At 42.5% G+C, this 22557-nt stretch overlaps 2 protein-coding genes across 3 annotated transcripts; both read right to left on the bottom strand.

Moving 5' to 3' along the window:
* Nucleotides 1-5060: 5060 nt before the first annotated feature.
* On the bottom strand, nt 5061-10322 carry LOC134151324 (keratin, type I cytoskeletal 19). The gene is made up of 8 exons (XM_062595778.1): nt 9861-10322; nt 7934-8016; nt 7436-7592; nt 7015-7176; nt 6738-6863; nt 6395-6615; nt 5628-5656; nt 5061-5098 (listed from the first exon to the last, which is right to left on the bottom strand). Exons 1-8 carry the CDS (start codon nt 10320-10322, stop codon nt 5061-5063), a joined length of 1278 nt encoding a protein of 425 aa, XP_062451762.1.
* Nucleotides 10323-18812: 8490 nt separating this feature from the next.
* On the bottom strand, nt 18813-22138 carry LOC134151334 (keratin, type I cytoskeletal 17-like). 2 transcript variants are annotated; one of them, XM_062595794.1, is made up of 8 exons: nt 21668-22138; nt 21377-21459; nt 21034-21190; nt 20676-20837; nt 20144-20269; nt 19801-20027; nt 19153-19244; nt 18813-18832 (listed from the first exon to the last, which is right to left on the bottom strand). In XM_062595794.1, exons 1-8 carry the CDS (start codon nt 22136-22138, stop codon nt 18813-18815), a joined length of 1338 nt encoding a protein of 445 aa, XP_062451778.1. The 2 variants fall into 2 exon arrangements, with proteins under 2 accessions (XP_062451778.1, XP_062451779.1); XM_062595795.1 differs by lacking the exons at nt 18813-18832; nt 19153-19244 and having other exon boundaries at nt 19797-20027; nt 21668-21870; nt 21949-22042.
* Nucleotides 22139-22557: the final 419 nt, after the last annotated feature.

The following is a 22557-nucleotide window of genomic DNA, read 5'->3' as shown; positions in this document are numbered from 1 at the left end:
AGGGACTATAATATTGAAATAATTCAGTTACAAGAATAAATGTCAGACTAAGTTCTCATTGCTTTTGGGAAACCTAAGCAAATTGGGTGTAAGATGAAACTATTCAGATAGCAATTGATGTGTATAATGCCAATAGGCACTAGGAAATGGAGTAAATTTTGGAAATCAGGTTTAAGACTCACTTCTGAGAGTGTTGTTAATCCTTCATTTAAACTGGGAATTTGAAATATTGGTCTGTTTCAATCCTAATAATTTTCTAGTGAAATTCAAAAGTCAGTAATACATAATTCTGTTAATTAGCATGATTTAATACTGCATAATTATGGGAAACCAGATTTTGGAGATGTTTACAGAACAGTTAGCTGTTTGCTTGCGCTGCCAGGCTGTGACTGTGGGGTAACCTGTCTGGGTGGATAGTGTGGCAATCGCGTGGGGTTTTGAAGACGGAGCCGGTTCTCTTTGCGCAGCAAGGTGACATTCTTCAGCTGGAAGTCACGAGCTGCAGCTGTGATACCGCAGCACAATCTAGGGGAGGAAACAGGGCTGGGAGAGGTGCGACAGAAGCAGGGACAAAGCAGAGGTGGGCAGAACATTTTCTGGTCTTTAGCTCAGAAGCACCAAATTTATTTTAAAACAGAACTTTGAAATAAAGAAAAATTATGTATTTGCTAACAAGATTAAGTTTTTTTTCATGGTTTTTGAACTATTGGTAGAAAAAGAAATTAGAATACAGCATGGGTGTTTTGAGGTAAACTGAGGATCTTACCAGTTGCAGCAATAACCTGAGGGGTTTTCTGCAGTTTACAGCTGACACTTTAATGCAATCTCAGGAAATATCCAGCCTTTTTGCTGGAAGGAAACAGGAGTGTGTGTGCTGGGAGGAAAGAGATAGCAAAAGTCTAGCTGTGATATGTGGCTTAACAACCTGCTTCTGAAAATGTCCACTTGCTCTGCAGCTGTTCAGAAAAGACAAGATATTTCAAAGTTGTGGAAACATGTTTCAAACTGAACCTGGCCCTTTGCCATAGCAATTCAGTTTTGCCATGGGGCAGATTAATATTTCTGCCTATCTTGCCAAATCTTTATATCTCCAGGAGTTCGTATTTCAGGAGACAAGTTTTGACAAACTCCTAAAGATAAAAAGAAGTTTCTTCAAGCCCTCTATAATGTAAATATGCTGAAGTGTGCGTGCTGCTAGGCTCTGTTTCACTCCAAATGGTCCCCTAATAAGCCAGGTCAAATACCCATTTTAAAAAAATCCAGTAAAACCACTTCTAGAGAACATTATAAACTTTAGCAAGGCACTTTGGGGATTTTTCATTCAGTCTTATTTCATTTAGTCTGTATAACTTCTTTGAAAACTTGCTGGTAGAATACACCTCACTGCTTTTTAAAGTGCCTTGTGCTGTATTCTAGATTGCTATCAGATGAACACACAACATAGCAGATACAAAGCTGGTTTTTTTCTTTTCTTTCTGTTGAATATTTACTGTTGGGAAAAATAAAAATAAATCAAAAAGCCAATACAGATTATTGTCTTATAACATAATTCAGAAAACTGCAGTGGTGGGGAGCTGTGGCTTTTCCAACTTTCTCTGAAGCTTCAAACTCGGATGCTGAGATTGCCTTGCCCACAATCAGGAGCCTGCAAGTGCTCCCTGACCTGAGGCTCATCCCTGCCTTCATCACCTTCTTCTCTATTTGTTCTTCCATACTAAACAACAAGCTCTAAATAGCTCCTACTGTTTCCCCATATGCTGTCAATAATATCTTCAAATCAAAGCAAGACCCAAGAAAAAGTTCCTTTGCAGCTTGCATCAGTTGTTATACTTCAGAGATACCTTCCTAATCAGAAAAAAATGTAATTTTTGAGAGTTTTCTTATAAGCATTTCTCCTGAACATTTTATTCTGGTAAAAGAAAAACGATCAATTCGTCTACATTGTTGCATTGGATGCTGAGAAATGCTTTCTGTATTTTCTGTATTCAGTCACCTTATGTTATTTATTTATATCCAACTTACCGTTTTATTACTGTCTCCAGGTTGAGCACTTCCATATCAAGCCCCACATGAACAGTATCATTTAATAATAAATCAAAATTGTTTTGATGAATCTTATTTCATATTTGAATTTGAACAAATAATTTATGAAAATTATCTGTCTAGCTCAGTTCTAGATCTAGTTATAATTCTGATTACAGGCATATTAGGCATATTTTTCGTTTTCAATATTATTTCTCCATTTTAGCCATGTTCTCTCATTTAAGGTCATTTACATTTCCCTAAATTCATGAGGTTTGGACTGCTTCAAGGTTCATAACCTCTTACGCTTTTAAATGAACTTCCCAAAGTTCTTTTTTTCTTTTCTTTCTTTCTTTTTGTGTTTTAGTTGGTACTACCTCTGTATCAGCAGAGATTTGGATCGTTCTGAGCATTGTTCATCGGGCTCTTTTCTGCAGCTGGAGCATAAAATGACCTCTGTAGAGTTGTCTTCTCATGGTCTGTGCAAGGAAACTGAAGCTTGTTGCTTGCCAAAGTAAACCAAACGCTGTATCAAGCTTATGCCTTTGTACTGCTCACACTGTCTTCATGCTAAGATTTCTTATCTAATGTCTTGACACTCTGAGCTCATGTTTGTGGTGCATAAGCTCCTTGGTTTGTCAAGCTTCCCCAGAGGTTTCTGAGGAGACGTTTCCTGACATGTCTGTGCTGTGCAAACTCTTAGTACTTCTGTTAGGGGATTAATGAAGTTGACACACTGTAGCCTCTCCTTCCATGAAGACAAAGGGTTTCATTCAAGAAGCAGCTTGTTTATCATCTCAGTCTTTTGCTGATAAAAGGATCACTCAGACATTACATAGCTTTAGAAAATCCTTTTCTTCTGAACCAAGCTCTAAATTATATTCTCTGGGTGATTTTATGTTAAATGTTTCTCCAGAAAGCTTTCATTGCCCTGTAAGTTTTGGACAAAATACTTAAAATTATAAACTAAAATTCGAATTAGGGTATCAAAGCAGAAATGATAGCATTTTCACAATTGTTTCCAATTTCTGAAGCCTCTAGTTACTTTAATTCATTCAATTCTTGGCACCTTTAAGCTCTTAAACACTTTTAAACTTTTAACTTGTTCAAGTTGTTTCTTCTAAACACAAATTTAATTTAGTCTTTGGAATTCAAAAACCAAAAATAACGTTTTGGTTGGAACATACATCTCATAAGTGTCCCTGTACCTTGTATTTTGCATTCTTGGAAAATTAGAGCTTGTTCTCAGACTCCTAATGTGCGAAGTTTGGACCAGTAATCATGTATTTTGACTGGTTTTGTGACAAGAGTTTACTGCCGGGGAATGGGGTTTTGCTGGGATTATAAAACAGACCTGGAGTTGTTTGTTGTTTGAATGGAAAGGGAGTCCAGGCCTAACTGCTCAAGGGAATAAACTGAGTATAAGATACTTATTAGAAAGTGTGTCAGCAGTTTTGCCCTGTGTTAATGCACAAGAGCCTGCTTCTCCCTTATCTTCCAAAAGCAGATTCCGTGTGCAAGGGTGTGTTTCTGATGAACGGCATGCACCTCACTTTCCTGCCTCTGGTCCCTTCTGATTCTGTACCTGGTTCACCAAAGCACCCTAGTCCAGCTGGTCTTCCCACCTTGGATTCTCCTCTGTGTGTCTGTGTTGGTTCAGACTTTTCATGACTGTGTTTTTCTGTCATCATAGTTTTTCAGTGATGCCACTGTCTAATTTGCCAGTCATGGCAAATGACCCCCAAATCTAAGCCTCGCCAGATTTCCAGAGGCTGAGCTGGGATTGTCTGTGTCAGGGCTTGAAAACTGGTGTTGACAGGTCCCCTGAGTCACGGCTGAACCAACAGCGGGCTCCGGCGTAACGCGCCTCCCTGCCATTGAGAAGGATTGCTCAACCTTTGGTCCAAAGCTTCGGGATGGTCCTTGCTAAGCAAATGTGCCATTAACTGTAAACTAGTTATGAACGAGAGAGAAATAATTTATTTAGGAGTGAAGTGATGAAGGATTTATGGCGTCTCCCTGCGAGGCTGCGGGATCGGGCTGCCTGTGCTCAGGCCGTACTGTCATTTTGATTTTGCCCTGAGGAGACTAGTTAGCCGTACGCTCTTACAGTGCTTGGAAGTGGGGATGTGCCACTTAGCTATAGCCCTGATTTGTGTTCAGCGCAAACCCTGAAAAGTTCCCTTTCCTTGCTTCTACAGTGCTGGTTGGGAATGAAATTACCAATTTGTGGGGCTGAGCTGAAAGTGTTTAATGTTTCGGATTTCAGCTGTGATGAGTATCCTTCCCATGCTTTGGGAATGAGGGTGGCTAAGGATTAGTTACCTAACTGTATGAGCTGAGGATTTTATTTTTATTTTATTAAGATCAGTGTATCAGAAGAGAAAGTGAATGAAGAAATCTCACACTAGTTTCTCACTCCAGTTTGCTTCCATAGGAATATTGCGAAACCATTTTAACACCTTTGTATTTTGCCTTAACAAAATGTTTCCCAGCCCTTCCGTATAACCGAAGCTGCGTCGCACGTCACTGTGACTGCTCTGCAGAGCCCGCAGCCGCTGTGCTTCGTAGCGTGCGTCCCGCTGCGGAGCTGAGTGCGGTTCCTCTGCGCTCCGAGCTCCCGCCGGCAAGAGGAGTCGGCCGGGGAGATCGGGGATGGAGCTGAAGCCACCCGCGTGACGCTGCGAGCGTTAACCTGCCCGGGAGGCTGGCTAGCTGCTCACTTTTTCTGATTAAAGCCAACTTGCAGTAAGGATATTGCAATAGAGAGGAAAAGGCTACGTTTGCAAGCAGCAGATCATTTTTATTAGAATAGAAACAGCAGTTCAGTACATGAAAGACTTAGAAATGACTGAAAACCTAACCTAACTCGAAACTTAATCAGCACTAAATGGACCAGTCTGCCTAAACTTTGTGTAGTCAAGATTTTTGTGTGCTTTAACATACTCCTTTCCACCAGTTTATAGTGATTCCTCTCCATTTTACTTCCTATGTGTTAGCTTTTTTCCTCCCATTTCCAGGTGACATTTTGAAGACTTTTAGTACTTTTTTCCATCTGTCAGCTTGTCTCCTTTGTCTGCAAAAATACAGAAAGAAAGGACAACACTTACTGAAGTGTAACACACACGAGAACGCTCTCTGCAATGGATTCTCAGCTCATATTCTCTCATCTCTCATTCCCTTCTCCCAGGAGTTTTCCTCTTCATAGCATTGATTTGAATCATACCTCACTTTTACTATACAGCTGACATGTAAAAGCTCAAGAAATACTTTACTTGCATGTTCGTACAATACCCCTGAGCTGGCCAAGCTCAAATTTCTTCCATCCTTTCATCTGGGGGAATGATTACTCATTTTATTATGTACTTAGCCTTTACTGTAGTGTAGTCTGAGATTTTTTTCTGATGTCTAGCATCTTTTATTGAAAATAACTTGTTAAATTCTAGCCAGAGTCATCATTTGTTACTACTTGGATTTTTTTCTGAGTCAGTGCAGCAGCCCCATCTCTAAAATTGACGCAGCTACCATAATGAATGTATTTTTTTTTTCAGAAAATAAACCTTCTTTGACTCTTCAAAATTTCTCTAAAGAGAAAGAATCCTTACCAGCAGTTGCAGAAAGGGAGCCAAACATCCTGTAAAATAAAGAGATAATGGATGAAAATAGATGTAACACATCAAATATTGGGTGGGAGAAGGATATATGAACCCAAATCTCTATCAAGTACATTTTATACATATTCAGACAAGAGATGTTCATCTCCTTGCCACCCTTTTCAGCTCAGGAGAGGGAATTGTTGAAGGAAAAATGTTTTTAACAGCAGAAGTGGGAAAAGACATTTCTGGAAAACGGGGAATAAAGGAAATCAAAACCTTTCAACTCTTACCTCATTTCTTGTTCTAGGCTATGAAATATTTTCCTCCTTGAGGCTAAATGTGAAATGATAGAGAGCTATGAGCACTTAAATGGCTATTGAAAATTAGCTAAGCTGCTCTGCATTCGGTCCTCTTCACAATATTTATTTCTGCAGTGAACCCTATGAGGAAGAACTGTTTACCTGGCAACAGGATGCTTGTGGGAATTTGATATTAACCCATGTATTTTTTAAAATGTCACTAGCTGCATTATATTCCCTAAATGCTAAGCATGTGACTAATTACTACTTTAACTGTTCATTGTGTTTAGTCTCTCGCACTGTTGTCAGTTTGTCCTTTGGTTTAGAAGCTCTTTGAGGTGCCTGCTTCACATAAATGGAAATTGTAACATTTCTCTAAATGCTCTAAAGCACACAAAAAGCTAATGGGCACCGTGGCACAGTCTTACGTCATGAGCCTAAACACAGCGGTCTTCCCCAGTGAGCCGAGTTACTTACTGGCTCTCCTGGCCTTCCAGGAGTTGGCGGTAAGTGGCAATCTCCTGCTCCAGACGAGCCTTGATGTCGATGAGGCTCTTGTATTCGTTGTTCTGGCGCTCTATATCAGCTCGGAGTTCAGCCAGCTGGGCCTCGAGGTTGCCTATCAAGGCCTGGGTCTGTGCTAGCTGGGCACTGTAACGCTCTTCCGTGTCTGCCAAGGTGTTTTCCAGTGCCGCTTTCTGGAAACAGGTTGGAGGGAAACAACAAAGCGGTTGCTGCCAGATACAGGATTGCTTATGGGAAGGGGAGTATGGACATGTTTCAGTGCGCATGTGTTTATGCAGCACGTGTTTGAACACACCATGCTAAGCTGGGACTGAAGCTCTATCTCCAGCCCTTGGACGGTGCGTCTCAGGTCAGTGACTTCAGACTTGCTGCTCTGCAGTTGCTCAGTATTAACAGCTACTTCACGGTTCAGCTCTTCAGTCTGAAACAGGGAAAACATTACATGAGCAATGTGAGGCCTCTTACTAGAGGTCATGAAGCTTTCACAGCACTTTTCAGAGTATTTTAAAAATTATTTTCTTTCTTTCATGGCTCTTGGTTAATATACCGTATATGTGTGGAGTGTTTTCTACCTTGTTGTGGAACCAGGCCTCAGCATCCTTCCTGTTCTTTTCAGCCATGTGTTCATACTGGTCTCTCATATCAGCCAGGATCTTGGACAGGTCAATGCCTGGAGCAGAGTCCACTTCAACACTGACTTGGCCAGCTATTTGCCCTCCCAAGGCACTCATTTCCTACGTTAGCATGGCAGGGGAAGACAAAAAAAGGGTACAATCATAAACTGAAAACATTTTGCACCTCCTTTCTTTCTTTAAGACCTAAAGCCTGACTGATTATCATTAAGTACTTGCCGAGGGTGTCTTTAGTTACTTAGTCTACACAGAAGTCTTTTGTTCGCTGCTGGAGAGTCCAAGGCAACCCTGAGAACTCCACATTCGCACATGGTATTTTTCTAATGTCATTTTCAGATGTGTGTCTTGTGGTTTTTCTTACCTCCTCATGGTTCTTCTTTAGGTAGGCCAACTCCTCCTTTAAGTTTTCAATCTGCAGCTCCAAGTCTGTCCTGGCCAGGGTCAGCTCATCCAGGACTCTGCGCAGGCCGTTGATGTCAGCCTCCACGCTCATGCGAAGAGCTTGCTCTGTTTCAAACCTTAAAAACAAAGCAAATAAAACTATTGCAGTTACCTGATACAGCCAGCCCACAGTGAAACGCCTTGTAAATGCATCCAGGTTTGCAGGACTGAAAACATTTAGCAAATGTTGTTCAGTATTAAAGTGTTCTGCACATGTATTACATGATATAAAATTGTCAGTAGTGCAGATGAGGCTTTCAGCAAATGCATAAAGGGTTGAACTGCAATGACAGGATCAAACTGCTGTTAATACACAGACTTTTATTGACATGTTTTTGCTTTTTCACAGCCACTACCTTGTGGCTCAACAAGGTACTCACCTGCATAAGAGACCTTTTTCCTTTCAGAAAATACTTACTTGGTTTTAAAGTCATCAGCAGCCAGCCTGGCATTATCAATCTGCAAGACGATCTTGGAGTTGTCGATAGTGGCAGCGAGGATCTACGAACAATGAGAGTGATTCATTGCTGAAGCTGGAACGGTTCTGTTACCTTCTTCCTTGATACTGAGATAGAACAGTGAAGAGCCTGTTCTGTCTGTTCACCGAATAAAAGTGTACTGTATTTGATCTCAGTACCAAAGTATCAGTGAAGTATAGCAGATATATGGCACAGATTTGCCATGATTATCATTTATGGATAGGTTCCCTTATTTTTTGTCAGGCCCATGAAGCAGCCTGTCACCATCTGAAGTCACCACAGTGCGGTGAATCTGCATGTTCTGTTAGAGGGTGAGGACTCTGGTGAGCCGGCGGCTAGGTGCAGTTTTAAGACTGAAGCAAGAGACTATTTCCTTGTAACATGCAACAGAAGCAAAGTCGGCCGAGCCTTCTTGGCAGAACTTGTTCTCATTACACGTCTTCTTGTTAGCTGTGGTGAGTGATTGCAAGGACTGTATTTTAAAATAAATGATAAGTTTGTGTATCATAAACAATATATAACCGTACTGAATTTCTATGGTCATTGAATACATTTTTATTTCCTAGACTAACCACCGTTCAATTTTTGGTAACTCTTCTAATGCACCATGAAAAACTATAAAGGAAATTTTATTTACTTAAGAGTAATCCTGGTTTACTTTTATCTATAAAACATTTCATCACCAACTTTCAGAAATCAAAAAGTCATCTAGAAAAGCAACTGGAACAGCATCTTCTGCCCCCTGACTAAAAGGAATAAAAGACAAGCAGAAAAAGGATACTAAAATGAGAGAATCTAATCCTCAGTTCTGCTTTTCTCTGGAACTCAATTTCTGAAACCAGTACAGAGTGTGAATGGGTTAAAGGAAAGTAAACTGTATGGGAGGGCTTATGAACTCCAGGCTGAACCTCACATTTTTTTTCATTTATTTACATAGTTTAGTCAGCTACTATGTATGTTTTCCAGGGTGTGTATCCTCTCAAAGTAACCCGTTATCACATACTCATAGGCTATCGGGGCAGCATAGATCCTGCATTTATATATGAGACTGATTACTTCATGTCTGCTGCTTTCTTTATCCATAAACCAAACATTTCAGTCCTCTTATTTTCATTCCTAACTCAAGGAAGTGAATTCTACAGGACTAATGTATTGAGGGTACTGAAATCCTGAAATACTCTCATCATGTTTACAAAATTGAATTGGGCTAATTTTTATTTTTACTGTTAAAGCAGTGTGTATGTGCCTGTCCAAAGTTTTGCAAGTTATGTGGCAGGTAAGAAATTGCAGAGACAGGTAGGTTGCTGTTACAGTTTGGTCTGATTTAAAAGGCTTGCTTTATACATACATACATGCATGCATTATATATATATACATATAATATACATATACATATATATGTATATACACACACACCAGTTAATTCAGAAAGTAAGTATTTTCCAGTAAATACTATCTGCTGAAGCTATTGAAACATAGAAAAAGTTCTACACAAAACTCTGCAAAATTAAGTGAATGGTGTTAGAGAATTCCTGCTGTTTGCTGGAGCATTATTTAGATATACTCCTGTCGACAGCATCCTCAAATCCACTCGTTGCTGCCTGTTAAAAGCAAGTATTATCAGGGAACTAAGCACTGAGGCATCTCAAACTGACTGCTGTATACATTCTCTTAGCTAACATTTTTGAAAGTAGATAATTCCTTACTGAACATGCTCTTTATTCGTCCCTGCTGACTCATTATGTATTCATTTCATCTTCCTGTCCTTTTCATGATCAGCTGTCCCTCCTGGCTGTTTTTCTAGTAAGGATTTGTTCTAGGTGTTTGTAAAAACTAAGCTGCTTTTTAATAAATGTTAACACCTACCTTTTCTCGAAGATCTTCGATAGTCTTATAATAAGGACTGTAATCCCGAGCAGGCCCTGGTCCTTGTTTCTGGTACCACTCTCGGATTTTAATTTCAAGATCAGAATTTGCCTCTTCCAGTGCACGTACTTTGTCCAAGTAAGATGCTAGGCGATCATTCAGATTTTGCATAGTTGTCTTTTCATTTCCTGAAAGGAGGCCATCACCACTGCCCAGACAACCACCGTATCCACCACCAAAGCCACCACTGAAGCTACTGCTGAAACTACTACCATATCCGCCACCCACACCACTTCCTAGGCCAGAAGAGACAAATCTAGCAGAAGAGACTGAGACACCTCTGCCACCAGATCCACCATGGATACTTGGGGCCCTAAAGGAACCTCCACCAAGACGGGCCGAGGAGCCACCAAGTCCCCCTGATGCGGAAGAGAGAGTTTGCCTGAAGCTGTAACTGGCCATAGTAAGAAATATCAGGGACCAGACCCAAGTTACAGTTCACGGAGCTGTGAACCTGGAACAGGAGCGTGTGTTCCTCTCCCCCACCCCACTTCTTTTATGCCTGCTGCAATGGGAGTTGTCTCTCGAATGTGTTACCTGAGCCCCGTGGAATTTATCAGCCCTAAGCCAACACAGAAATTCCTCCCATTGGTCAGCTGCTGTCAAGGGGGCTGTGTTTCTTTTCCGGATACCTGGTTACATGGGAGCCGATTCCCTCCCCACCAACCATTTCCTCTTGAAGCAGAAGGTGGGATTCAGAGAACGCATCTCCTGCTGAGGACAACATTCATGAGTCGAGAATTGTAGTTCACCTGCATGGACACAGAAGGGCTGGAAGCCCACACCTCTGTCGCAGTGTACACTGCGTCCATGGTGAAGTCACGCGATGACTTTTGTCACGTAACCTCAGGAAGGGGTTTTAATACGGAGGAATTCGGTTAGTAGACTGATAGCCTGCAAGGAGCCCAAATGGTGAACAGTACACGTAGGCCTGGGGAGAACAGCTCCCGCCTCAATTCACTCACCATTTGTTTCTTTGCTCTTCATTTCTTCTGGGTAGCAGTGGAAGAGAGGGTTGATAGAGAGCATTGCTTGTGAGAAAAAGTCTGGTTTTGTCTGGTTTTGTACAGAAATGAGAATCTTCTTCAGGGAACCATAATTGTAGCAGAAATAAGCCTTAAACTTCCTTGAGTACCTCTGGTGTGAGCCTGGCTATACATTCAGTCCTTTCATTGTTGCTGAAAGAGGAAAATAATAAGAAAAAAACATAATCACTTAATCTTCTGGTCTTTGAGATTCATGAAAATGTTATTTCTAAAATGTTTAAATCCTCTGTTATCCAAAGTGAATTTTGAAAAGAAAGTTGCTTTTGCTGTTCAAGGCTCCTCCGTGAGCGTCCCTCCCATGAGTGGATGCTTTATATTTTCTTCAGTTCTCTTTCTTTCACTTGTCCCCCCTCACTCCCCGCAACCTCTGGGCTTCCCCGGAAGATGCTGTTTTCAAAAAGGGGGAGTCAGCTGCCTCCCCAGCATTCACAGCTCTCAGGAAGCAGCCAGGCCGGATGGAAATCCTGCCACATAGAAGTGCTTCCGCTAAACAGAACTTCTGGAGCAGAAGGTGCCAGGCTGGGATATTTTAATGAGAAATTCATTAAATACCAAACTAACAGAGTAAACGTACCCCACATAAAATGCATACTCTGTATGAAGGCCTGTCTAGTCTTGATACACACATAAAAATGCATCAGATATTTTAAACAACACATTAATACTGCACCTACTTTGTACTGAGGGAAGTGTCAAACTGCAGGGCAAATATAGGGAGTGTGAAAGAATAAATACATAAACTGGAAGTTGGCCAAGACACCTGTATCAACAACTCCATTTATCCTCCAAGATTTTGTGCACAGCTAGTGCACTGCAGCCTTGCCTGCATTGTTCTAACCAAAAAATGGTTGTAACTAGATGATTAAATTTTAGTTTCATGAAAGTTCAGACCTTCCCCCCTTTTAGTGCTTAGAAAGCCTTGAACTGTCAATGAAATTAGAGCAAGTTTTCATAGTATTTACGATAGGGACACATGTCCATAGAGAGCTGCACTGAGCCACAATTTTATTTCATAGAGCTAGCAATTATTTAAATACCAGGCAGTAACGATTTTTTATCATTACTTTGTGATGGTCTAGGAAGTGTTACATATAAATGAAGAGCTCCTAGTCTCCTATTGCTGGGAAAGCTGTTAAAAAAAGTGTTAGAAAACTTTTTAGACTTCCTGGGTAAAAGTTACTTGAGCTTGCAAATGAAAATTTAGTTAATAATAGAAATTGTTCAAAATCCACAGGTTTGCCAGTGAGAGGGACTGTATCTGATCACCTTATTTACTTCCAAATGCTACAAAGAAATTATTGAGTAGAGAAGTATCTATTTCTTTATCCTGTAATTAGACATTGAAGTCCTGTTGTCCCTATATACTTTAAAAATGTATTAATTTTGCCGTAACATATAGCAGCCACTTTTCTTTCCTGATGCTGTTAGCCTCCCATACTAGCTTTCTGTGCTTCACAACTCTGCATTTATGTGGACTGACACTTACAATTCTTCCAGGTTATGTATTACTTTTTCACTTGTAATTAATGGAAATAATTTCTCTTAGTAAGAATTTAGTCGTTCTAGTCATATATGCTTTACTGTGAAAGCGTGGCTGTCTGGCTATCTTATGTAGTGTTCTTAAGGAAGTCTTAAGCATGTTTCTATAGCTATAGTTTATGTGGGTAATCTATATCCCAAAAGGAGAAAGAATCGTATCCTGGTGGAGCAGCTAGCTCGATTACAGAACTTTCTGCATCTATTTTTTAGACTGTATCAAAAAAAAAAGAATTCTGCAATGACTCAGGTACAGAATATACCATTTAATGTGTACGATAGGTGTGCTACGTATCACCTGACCGCTGCTGCAGCGCCGCGCGGCTGGGGCAGCACACCTGAGTTCTCTTTCCACGGGACTGCTGCATTCATACAACTCTCCATTTTGCACAGTAAAAATAGACAGCCTTTCTTAAGAGATACAGAGGAGAGTTCTGCGTGCCACAGACACACTGGCCATTCCTTCCTGTAGATCTGAATGTCCTGTTCAGCCTTGGGAAGGAAAAACCTGCCCAGCAGGTAACTGTTCCAAGTCCTGTGAATAGTGTCGGAGTGTTAGCGTCTGATACAGACAAAGAACAAGCGACGCGAGAACAGTTATCTTATTGTTAACACTAAAGCCTGTAGTTAGAGTGTAGAGGACGTAAGTCCATGCACTTTTCTTCACTGAACAGAAATGTGAGAGGCTCAAAGGATATATTCCAGTTTGTGTGATGCAGCAAGGGGAAAGGGACATCATTTCCTCTAGGTAGTTCTTCATTATTCCCTAGACTCCCTTGTCAGGTCCTCAAAGCAGTATATTTTGAATTTTTGCAAAACAGAATGCACATTTATGGTGTTGTGTATAATACTACACGATCTGGTTCATGAAAATCAGAGTCTGGAAGGCCTCTGTGTTCCCTGTGAAAAAATTCCCAAAGAACAGATTGCAACTTGACAGTTTGTTTGGTATTACATCTGAAAGGCAGTGTCAGGAGAGGAAGAACTGGAGAGACACTGTAATTCTTCCTTTCACATCTGCCTCCATCAGTGAAAATGTGCTCCTTGAATCTGCACGTTACATGTCGTCCTATCTTCTGCTCATCAAAACTTTGGCTGCCCCAACCTGCTGATCATGTCATACGCCTTCTTGAAAGTCGCGGCTTCGTAAGTTTTTCTCTCCTGTCTAGAATTTCTCTCTGATAACTAAGTAAACCATGATCCTCAGATTCCTGGTGCACGTGCTCTTTTTTGACAAAGGAGCGAGTGATGGCTTGTTAAGGAAAAACATTTTATCTCAGCTGCAGATGTATTTTAACAATTTGCCGCTCCGGGCAGCAGGTGTGCTCGGGGTTACCGGGCCTCGATGGGGGCGAGCACCAAAGAGAGACGCGTACCTTTAGCTGTTGCCAAAAAGCAGCCCTTTGCTATCCCGTATATACTGCCGGTTGTATTCAATATATTAAGGATCATAGGCATGAGACATTTGAATCTCTTTAACTCACTGATTGTCCTTCTGTTTTTCTTTAAACTTCTTGCGGGAAGAGCCAGTGATCTGAGGCCGTTTCTGAAATGACTGGGTTCAGTGTCTGCCTGAAGTACAATTTGTAGCTCTCTTGCTTTCGTATTCCATCATTAATTTTTTTTTTTTTTTTTTTGCAAATCCCTGCAGAGTTGGCTTTGCCACAGATTCACTAACTGTGCTAACAGATTCAAAGACAGGAATGTTTACGTGCCAGAAAAGGCAGGTTCTAGCACATACGCTCACAACTGTTACAAGTTTAAAGAGAGGGGAGAGAGAAGCAGAGCTGCGTGCTGCGCTGTTATCTTTCTCAAAATTACTGTTTTTGCAAATTAGAGGGAAAATGATTTGGTGAAAGCTTTACACTATGAGAAATGCAGATTGGTGTCCAGATTTCTGTACTGAAAGATATGAGAAAGAAAGTCACGTAAAGGCTCGGTTTGGAAAGAAGTTAAATGAGTAACATGCAGGACAACCTTCTCATTTTTATCTGGGCATCCGAGCTGAACTTGAAAGATCTGGATTCCTGTTCGCCTACAAGCATCTTCATTGATGTAATTTAATTTAATGTAATTTAATTTCTGAATGTTCCTCATTTTCTTATGATATAATATTTCAGTAGAGTGTTATGAGGAAAATACATGAAAGATCATGCCGTACTCAAATACTTCAGTAACTAAGAACAATATAAGAACTTGAAAAGGACACAAAACTGGATGTGCTGTGTACTTTTGGAAATCTCTCAAGTATTGTTTTTGTTTCCACGGAAGTGTAAATAGCTTTAAAAATCTGGAGTTGACTTATTTGTCAAACCAGAACTATAATGATAATGCACATTAGTGTGTGAAGTACCCACGGAAGAAAAATAAAATGGATTGAAAATCGTACACACTGATAATATCCCCCCTGAGCCTTCTCTTGCCCAGGCTGAACAGTCCCAGCTCTCGGCCTCTCCTCGTGTCATCCAGGCTCGAAGCATCTGGTATTTCTGATCGTCCTAGCAGTTTGCTCCAAAACATGTATGGGCAATTTGTGTGGTATCTGCGTATGTGCATTAGGTTACCTTCCTGCGCAGTATTGGCGGCTAGCTGTAATTGAGATCCAGGGTTTCCCACTGGCCTCTGACACTTCAGCTTTAAACCTTCCCATTTTAAACACTAAAATCTGTGTCTACTGTCTAGGTAATGAAATGCATTCAGCTTTAATAACTGATATAACTGTAAGAGTCTGCTGACATGGCATCTAACAACATTTTTAACAGAAAATTTTCAGCAGTTATTTAAAATCTGTGTGTGTGTGAAATCACTGTGAACTTCTTGGTATTGCCACCATGAAAGAACCTTTCAGCAGTCTGGCTGACATTAGGCTGTGGGGAAGACTTGAACTAAGATTAGAAATATCGTAAGAAAAAACGAGATTAGCAAGGCAGTAAGTAGCTCTGATCCCTGGCTGCAGTGCCGCCGGGGCAGTGCAGGCGCGGAGTGCGTGCCAGCGGAAAGGTGTTCCCCGCAGCCAGTCTTTGCCCTGTTTCTCTGAGCGTGGGTTCCTAAATAATGGGCTATTAAGAATAATTGCAAGGTGCATAAACTTCTCTTAAGGCAGTACTAAGCAAGTTATGCAAGTCAGCTGCAGTGCCCCTGAAATTGCATGTTTACCGTGTCAATCATGAAGGAGTATTTGCCCTAAGGTCTATCATAGTGTGAGAACACTTAAAGAAATTCAGAAGTTTGCTGGGATTGACACTCCAAAATGTTATGTGTAACAGGAAACTTAGTAGAAATGTGCTGCTTGCGCCACAGGAAGGATGGATTTTTCTGTAAGAATTCTTGTGCTGTCTTAACCTGACTAGTGTTATTTTTTATGATTTTGGTAGGCTAGTAAGTAGTAGGCTTGTAAAACAAGAGCTGCTACGGCTGCCTTTGGTGTGGGTCTAGACCCTGCAGGCGAGTGGCCGTCCTGATCCGGAGGGAGCGTCTCGGGGAATTCAGTCACCGCTAGTTCACGGTTCTTGCTGGGTTTCTTCTCTGTGCGGTTAGCTCTGCCTCCCTGATGTGATGTTACTCGTGGGAATGGTTATTATCATGCTCTGTTGCCCAGGCTTCATCGGACTTCCTGAAGATTTTATATTACGCAGCTGGAGATGACTATTTCCAGAATTAGAACCTCAAACACAGCTGAAGGTTGTAATGCAGAACGCTTTCGTTGCCCTTGGAAATGGGAAGAGCACGACGGGCCGGTACCACTGCAGTCCGCCCGGCAGGCCTGAGTTATAAATACACCTCCAGCTAGTTAAGCCTCATTCTAATAAAATCCTCCGCCTCTTTAATGGGTAATATCGGGTTCCCTGTCTTTCCATGACTGTCAGCTTCTGTCACTGTTAAATGAGCCAAACACAGAGACAAAACAGCTTACATGCTAATTAAAAGCATTCAAAAACAGTACACTAGGTTTAGGCTTAACCAGGATTTGCGGATTTCATATGGAATTACCTCAAAACCTTCAGAGAGCATTACATAAAACATATTTTTCCCTTTCTTGTTCTTCATAATGAATGAATTTCTATCAAATCATCATCTTTTTCCTTTTAATGTCTATCTGTTATTTTGCTTTATTGCCCCATCCAGTATTACAGTGTTACTCTTGTGAAAAATCAATCTGTTTTATTACTATATTTTCCCCTAAAAATGCCAGTTTACTTATATATTTTGTTAGAAAAAGTTTTCTTCCATTATTTTTTAGCAGCACATTTTCCTTGTTGAAAATGTGACCATGAAACATATTTTAAGCTGCATCTTTGTTTAGTTGTCACTGTTTGAACCAATAATTTGATTTCTCAGCAGGAAGGTATGATAGCCAAATAGGAAACGGTGCTGTCATGGGCAAAAGTGGCAGCAACCAGGATTTTATAATATTCTGAAAAATACATGTTGCTTCTGCAGGTGATCGGTTGGTTCCTTAACTGTGCAGACAAGATCAGAGCCTGTGGGAGGGGAAGGAAACGCTGCGGGGAGGAGAGTGATGCAGGCTTCAGGGCAGCTGTTGTGTTAGTGGAGGCAGAAGGGAGAGCAGGAGAGATTTTCTTTTCCAGCAGAATTATTTACAGAGTTTTAGGTTGTTCCTTTGTTGGCCTAGCAAAGGGCCTAGATTTGAGTTGATTTGGAGACCACGTTAAACAGTTTCTGTCACAAAGCCGATGGTATGTTGTCTGCGTTTGCCGCTAGAGGATGCTGTACAAACTGACACACCGCTCCACCAGCTTGGAAATGAGCTTACTCCTCGTAGCAAAGTAAAACATTCACGTGCCCAGAAACTGCAGATGTTTCTGCCTGATTTCAGCTCACCCCGTCGTGCTTTGATGGGCTTCGGTATTACGACGGGAAAATTATTCCCTGATGTATCTTACCTTAGAAACGCCGGCCAGCAAAGCCAAAGGAAAGCCAGCGGAGCGTGTGCTCAGCGGGCTGCGGGACAGCCTCGGCTGTCGGTTCCTCTCGTCTCCTCCACCGCCACTGCGTTAAGACTGGATTGTAACCGAGAGGCACCTCTGTGCCTTTCTAAATGGTAAATTGTTTTCTGAAAATAGGAAATTTTAGCTAACCCGAACCTGTTTGCCAGCCAAACGCAAGCGCAGTGTTGTTTGACGGGATAAAAAACGTTAGTGACTCGCGTCGGGCTCCCGGAGACCCACCCGTATTTGTCCGCTGAGTCGCTCCGCTGACATGCAGTAGACCCTGTTCAGCTGCTTTCGCAGCGCGGTGCGAGTGGCAGACTGAAACTCAGATGTGTCAGTTTTGAGTGAGCGAGTCATTTCACCGATTCTTCTTCCGCTGTCTGGCCCACATCACACTAACTGTGTTACAGCGAGTGGAACAGTTTCGGTAAGAATGGTCGAAGCTTTCCCCCGCATGCCCGTCCAGAGTACTGCACAACTCTGGAGCTGGAACCCTGTCGGTACCTGGATCTCCCAGGGCGTCGGAAGGGATAACCCTGACAGCTGAACTTCATGTTAGAAGAACTTCTCCTCCTGGCTTGTTTTGTGGCTCCAATCTTTTGCTTTTATTGAACAAGAGTAGACAGTCCTCATCTAAAAGTGGCAGAGAAGGCTGTCTGCATATGAATGATTTTTTGTTCACCCGTAGGCAAATTTACCAAAGGTTTTGTGAAATTTCAGTTTTAATTATTCTCAATAATTCTTTCAGTTCAGCTGCTGACCTGGAGATTCAGCTGCTTGCACATCCCTTGCCATGTACACTGTAAAAGGGTTTCTCCCATCCCTTTTTCTTCCCCATAGGTGTCACTCTTGTGTTCGGTATGAATATATTTCTTCTACTCCAAATAATTTTTCCAGATATCATCTGATTGAGTTAGGACAACTTTCTTTGGGACCATATTAAATAATATACACAATCTTAATTTCTATGTGAATGTCTCTCTTACTGGTTCCACCTAAATTTGAATATTCATAAAATTAATAATAAACCAGATAGCGTGTTGGACACATATTTTTCTTTGCATTGCAGAAAAGTAAAGTTTTATTAGAGAGATTGTTGTCAGCAGAAAGTAGATCACTAACTTTGATGCAGATTAATGAACATAAATTACAGTGTTTGCATAGGAAGAACAATACAAAAAGGAAGAAGCAGATAATTTTAGAAGAGTCCTAGAGAGGAGTCCTCTTAGCTTCATGAATAACTTCCGTAGAGCAGTGCATGTGTTGTGGAGGCACACGGTGAATGTGCTGTGTGTATTATCACGTAGTACACCGGGTTGGTCAGGCAGTGGCAGGTGGATCAGAGAACACCAGCGTCTTTAACACACTCTTGACTGCCCTGTGAAAGGAAAGAAGAAACCATTACTCTGTTTGATGGGGAAATCAAGTGTCTCCTGCAGCACAGATGTTTCTGATCTATCCATTCATGCAAATACCCATCTGTGTTAACAAGAAGGTGGGGAAGAAGCTTAGTCTGTTTCTGTAAGTGAAGCTAAGACACCCTGAAGTTAGAGGTTTGATACTGAATGGTTTAATGCCTGTTGCAATAACAAATATGGAAACCATACCACAGGGCATAGTATCAACAGGCAGAGCACAAAAATGGGAAAGCCATGGGCAGAGGATAAATTAGGGTCCTCTTTGGAAGGGGTTTCTTACCTGTCTTCTCACCATACTGACTATGAGAGTAGGAAGCAGAAGAATAGGAATGGGAGGATCCTCCCCCTCCTTGGACAGCCCCTTGAGACAGCCTGTGAAAGGGAAGGGATTTTAATGACTGGAACAATAATGACGTTAGCAAACAGACACACTGTGACACACTGTGCAGTGGGTATGAGAGACATCTTCTGAAATTTGGAAACAGCTCTTTTCATTTTATGGTTCCATTCTCCTCCAGCTGTAGTTTCTTTGCAAGTGGTAGTAGCAGAAATAATTAAGGACTATAAGGAAAAATACTTCTCTCCCATTCCCACTGTGATTGTTCATCCACTGAAAGAAGGAAGTACATTACAGTATGGTTGTACTTGGCGATTTCTCTCATGACATTTACTCTGTGTAATCAGGTGAAGAAGAATTGGATAAACTGTGAAAGCACATCAGTAATTGTATGCTTTACTTTTTTTTCTCTATGTTTGGTCTGCTTATTAAGCTTACAAAATATGTATTTTAATGCAGATACTGTGAAAAAAGTATTTTGTTCAGATTTCTACATCAGACTAGTAGAATATTCTACTCTGTCTTCTGCAAGTCTAGAGACAGAAAAGACTGTGATAAAATTAAGCCCTTATTTACAAACAGAATACTTACACAATGTCTTGCTGTCCCTCCTGCAGCAGTGCCCGGTACTGAGCAATCTCCTGTTCCAGGCGGGTCTTGATGCCCAGGAGCATCTTGTACTCTTGGTTCTGGCTCTCCATCTCACACCGAATACTGGCCAGCTCCTCCTCTACCGAGTTAATCTGGCCTTGGATTTGTTGCAGCAGGATGCCATAGCGAGATTCGGTTTCTGCCAAGGAGTTTTCCAGCGAGTTTTTCTGAAAGTGGGAATGCAGCAGCTTAGGACCAGAGCGCTACGTCTCCGTACCCCTGGAGGCAGTGTCCCATTCAAAGGAGGAGAGGGCCCTCAGCGATCCGATCCTGCCCCACGTACCGTGCTGAGCTGAGCCTGCAGTTCGATCTCCAGGTTCTGCATTTCGCGTCTCAGTTCGGTGAGTTGGTGGCTGCTTGTCTGGATGTCCCGACTGCTAGAGGTGACCTGCTGATTGACTTCTTCAATCTGCCAGAGTCAAAAACCAAATACCCTTCTGAGCAAGAAGGCTCCCTCACAGGGCAGATCTGCTGGCTGAGAACTAAGATAACCACAGTGCCTCTCCTTCTAATTCCATCTTGCTGGAAGACAGCCTAGTCATTGCTCCTCAGATTCTGACTTGCCACCCAGTCGTCGTACATCAGACCCAGCCTGCTCCCTTCCTGCCACTGGGAGTCCTTCCCAAACGCCTTACTCCTTGCCATTCCCTGAGCTGTGCAGGGGCAGGCTGGTGTTCCACCCAGCCGCCGCCTCTGATCACAGCAGCCAAAGGTCTCCTGTTCCTGTGAGCAGCCTGCCCAGTACTGCCTGCCCGGTACCAGAGTGCCCGTGCTTTCGCACAGAAGGAGGCTCCACTCTGTGCATTGCTACATACCTTGACTTCGTACCACTGTTCCACCTCTCTGCGATTCCTCTCAATGATCTGCTCGTATTCGTTTCTCAGGTCATTCAGTGTCTTGGTCAGATCTTCGCCGGGAGCAGCATTGACCTCCACGCTCACGTCGCCACCAGTTTGGGACTGCAGCTGCCTCATCTCCTGCAGAGAGTCCAAAGAGAGGAACAAAGAGTACAGGTCACTTCTTCAGCTAGGGACAGTGAGCCAAGCAATATGGAGGTTCAAAGGAACGACATGCACATGGCATAAGTCTGAACTGACTTGATAGGTAAACGTTAGGCACCCTGAAAGACCAGAAGAGTATTTGTTGAAGGTGCTATTTATCATTGGCTCTTACCTCTTCATGGTTTCTCTTAAGAGCAATCAGCTCATCCTTCAGGGTCTCCAGCTCTGATTCCAGAGAAGACCTAACCAGAGTCAGGTCATCCAGGAGATTTCTCAAGCCATTAATATCAGCCTCCACACTTTGACGGATGACCAGTTCGTTCTCATACCTGTGCCACACGGAGGAGAGAGAGAGGGATGGGGAGATGAGCTGACAGCTGTTGTCAACAGCCCTCCCCCTTGCTACGCCTGTGTGCCAGGAGAAGAACGTGGGGGCTCAGTCAGTCCCCTCGGGGCAGTGCCTCGTCTCGTGAGGTCCATGAGCAAGACACAAGAGACGTGCAAGGTTCACTCACTTTGTTCGGAAGTCATCGGCAGTCATCTTGCTGTTGTCGATGTCCAGAAGCAGTTTGTTGTTTTCCACAGTGGCAGAAATGATCTGCAAAAGAGTAAGTTGGAGTGGCTTCTCCTTGTGCCCAGCACACCCAGAAGAGGAAGAAAGGAGATACAAAGCTTTGGTGGGGCTTTCCTGCAGGTCCGCTAGCACCCACCATCCCCATAGAGCCACTGCCAGAGGGAAGAAAGAAGTGTTTGCAAGTGAGAATAGTGCGGAAGAGATGGAGCCTGGTTCGTCAGGGCTCCCTTACCTGGTTCTGGAGTTGTTCGATGGTCTGGTAGTAGTGGGAATAGTCCTTTGAAACACTGGGAGCTTGTTTCCTGTACCACTCCTGAATATATTGCTCAAGCTGAGCGTTTTCTTCCTCCAGTCTTCGCACTTTGTCCAGGTAAGAAGCCAGGCGCTCGTTCAGGTTCTGCATGGTGACCTTCTCACTGCCGCTCAGAAGGACATCTCCCCCAGCCATAAAGCCTCCTCCCAGGCCGCCACCAAAGCCACCTCCCAGGCCTCCACCAAAGCCACCAGCAAGACCACCAGCACACACGGGCCCTCCATAGCTAATGCTGCATGCACCTCCACCATAGCTTCCACCACCTATCACAGAGGAGGCATATCGCCTGGAGGAGACGGAGGAGCTCCTGCCACTACCGCTGCCACAGAGGCCTCCACCTCCACCACTTCTGTAAGAAGTGCTAGATGTTCTCTTGATGCTGCAGCTCATGGTGAAAGCAGTAAGTATCCAAGCCCAAGCCCAAAGCCAGCTGCACAGCTAGATGCAGAAGATCAGACTGTATCCTTTCTGTCTTTGCTGATCACTATTTATACCTTCTTGGGTGGGTGTCACCTGTTAAGCAGTCCAGCTTCCCATGAAGTTTGCCAGCCCTAGTGCTCATGACAAAAGTGATGTGCTAAGGGGAATTTCTTTGGGGATATTGGACAACCCTCCCTATAGGTATTGTGTTTGCATTGTGATTCACACAAAGCACGCACTGTAATTTCAGGTGGGTGGCTGTGTGCAGATTTTGTCTCAGATAGTATGTTGCTGGCTCCAAAGTGAGTGAGACTCATTTTAATACTTCCTCTTTGATCTTTGGAGTCGTTTTTTGTCCTGAAAAGTGATGATTAAAACACCACTTAGTT

This window comes from Rhea pennata, chromosome 26 (assembly GCF_028389875.1).
Source record: "Rhea pennata isolate bPtePen1 chromosome 26, bPtePen1.pri, whole genome shotgun sequence".
NCBI classification, from domain to species: Eukaryota; Metazoa; Chordata; class Aves; order Rheiformes; family Rheidae; genus Rhea; species Rhea pennata.
The sequence above is the reverse complement of the archived record's forward strand: the minus strand, read 5'-3'. Positions and strand labels throughout refer to the sequence as shown.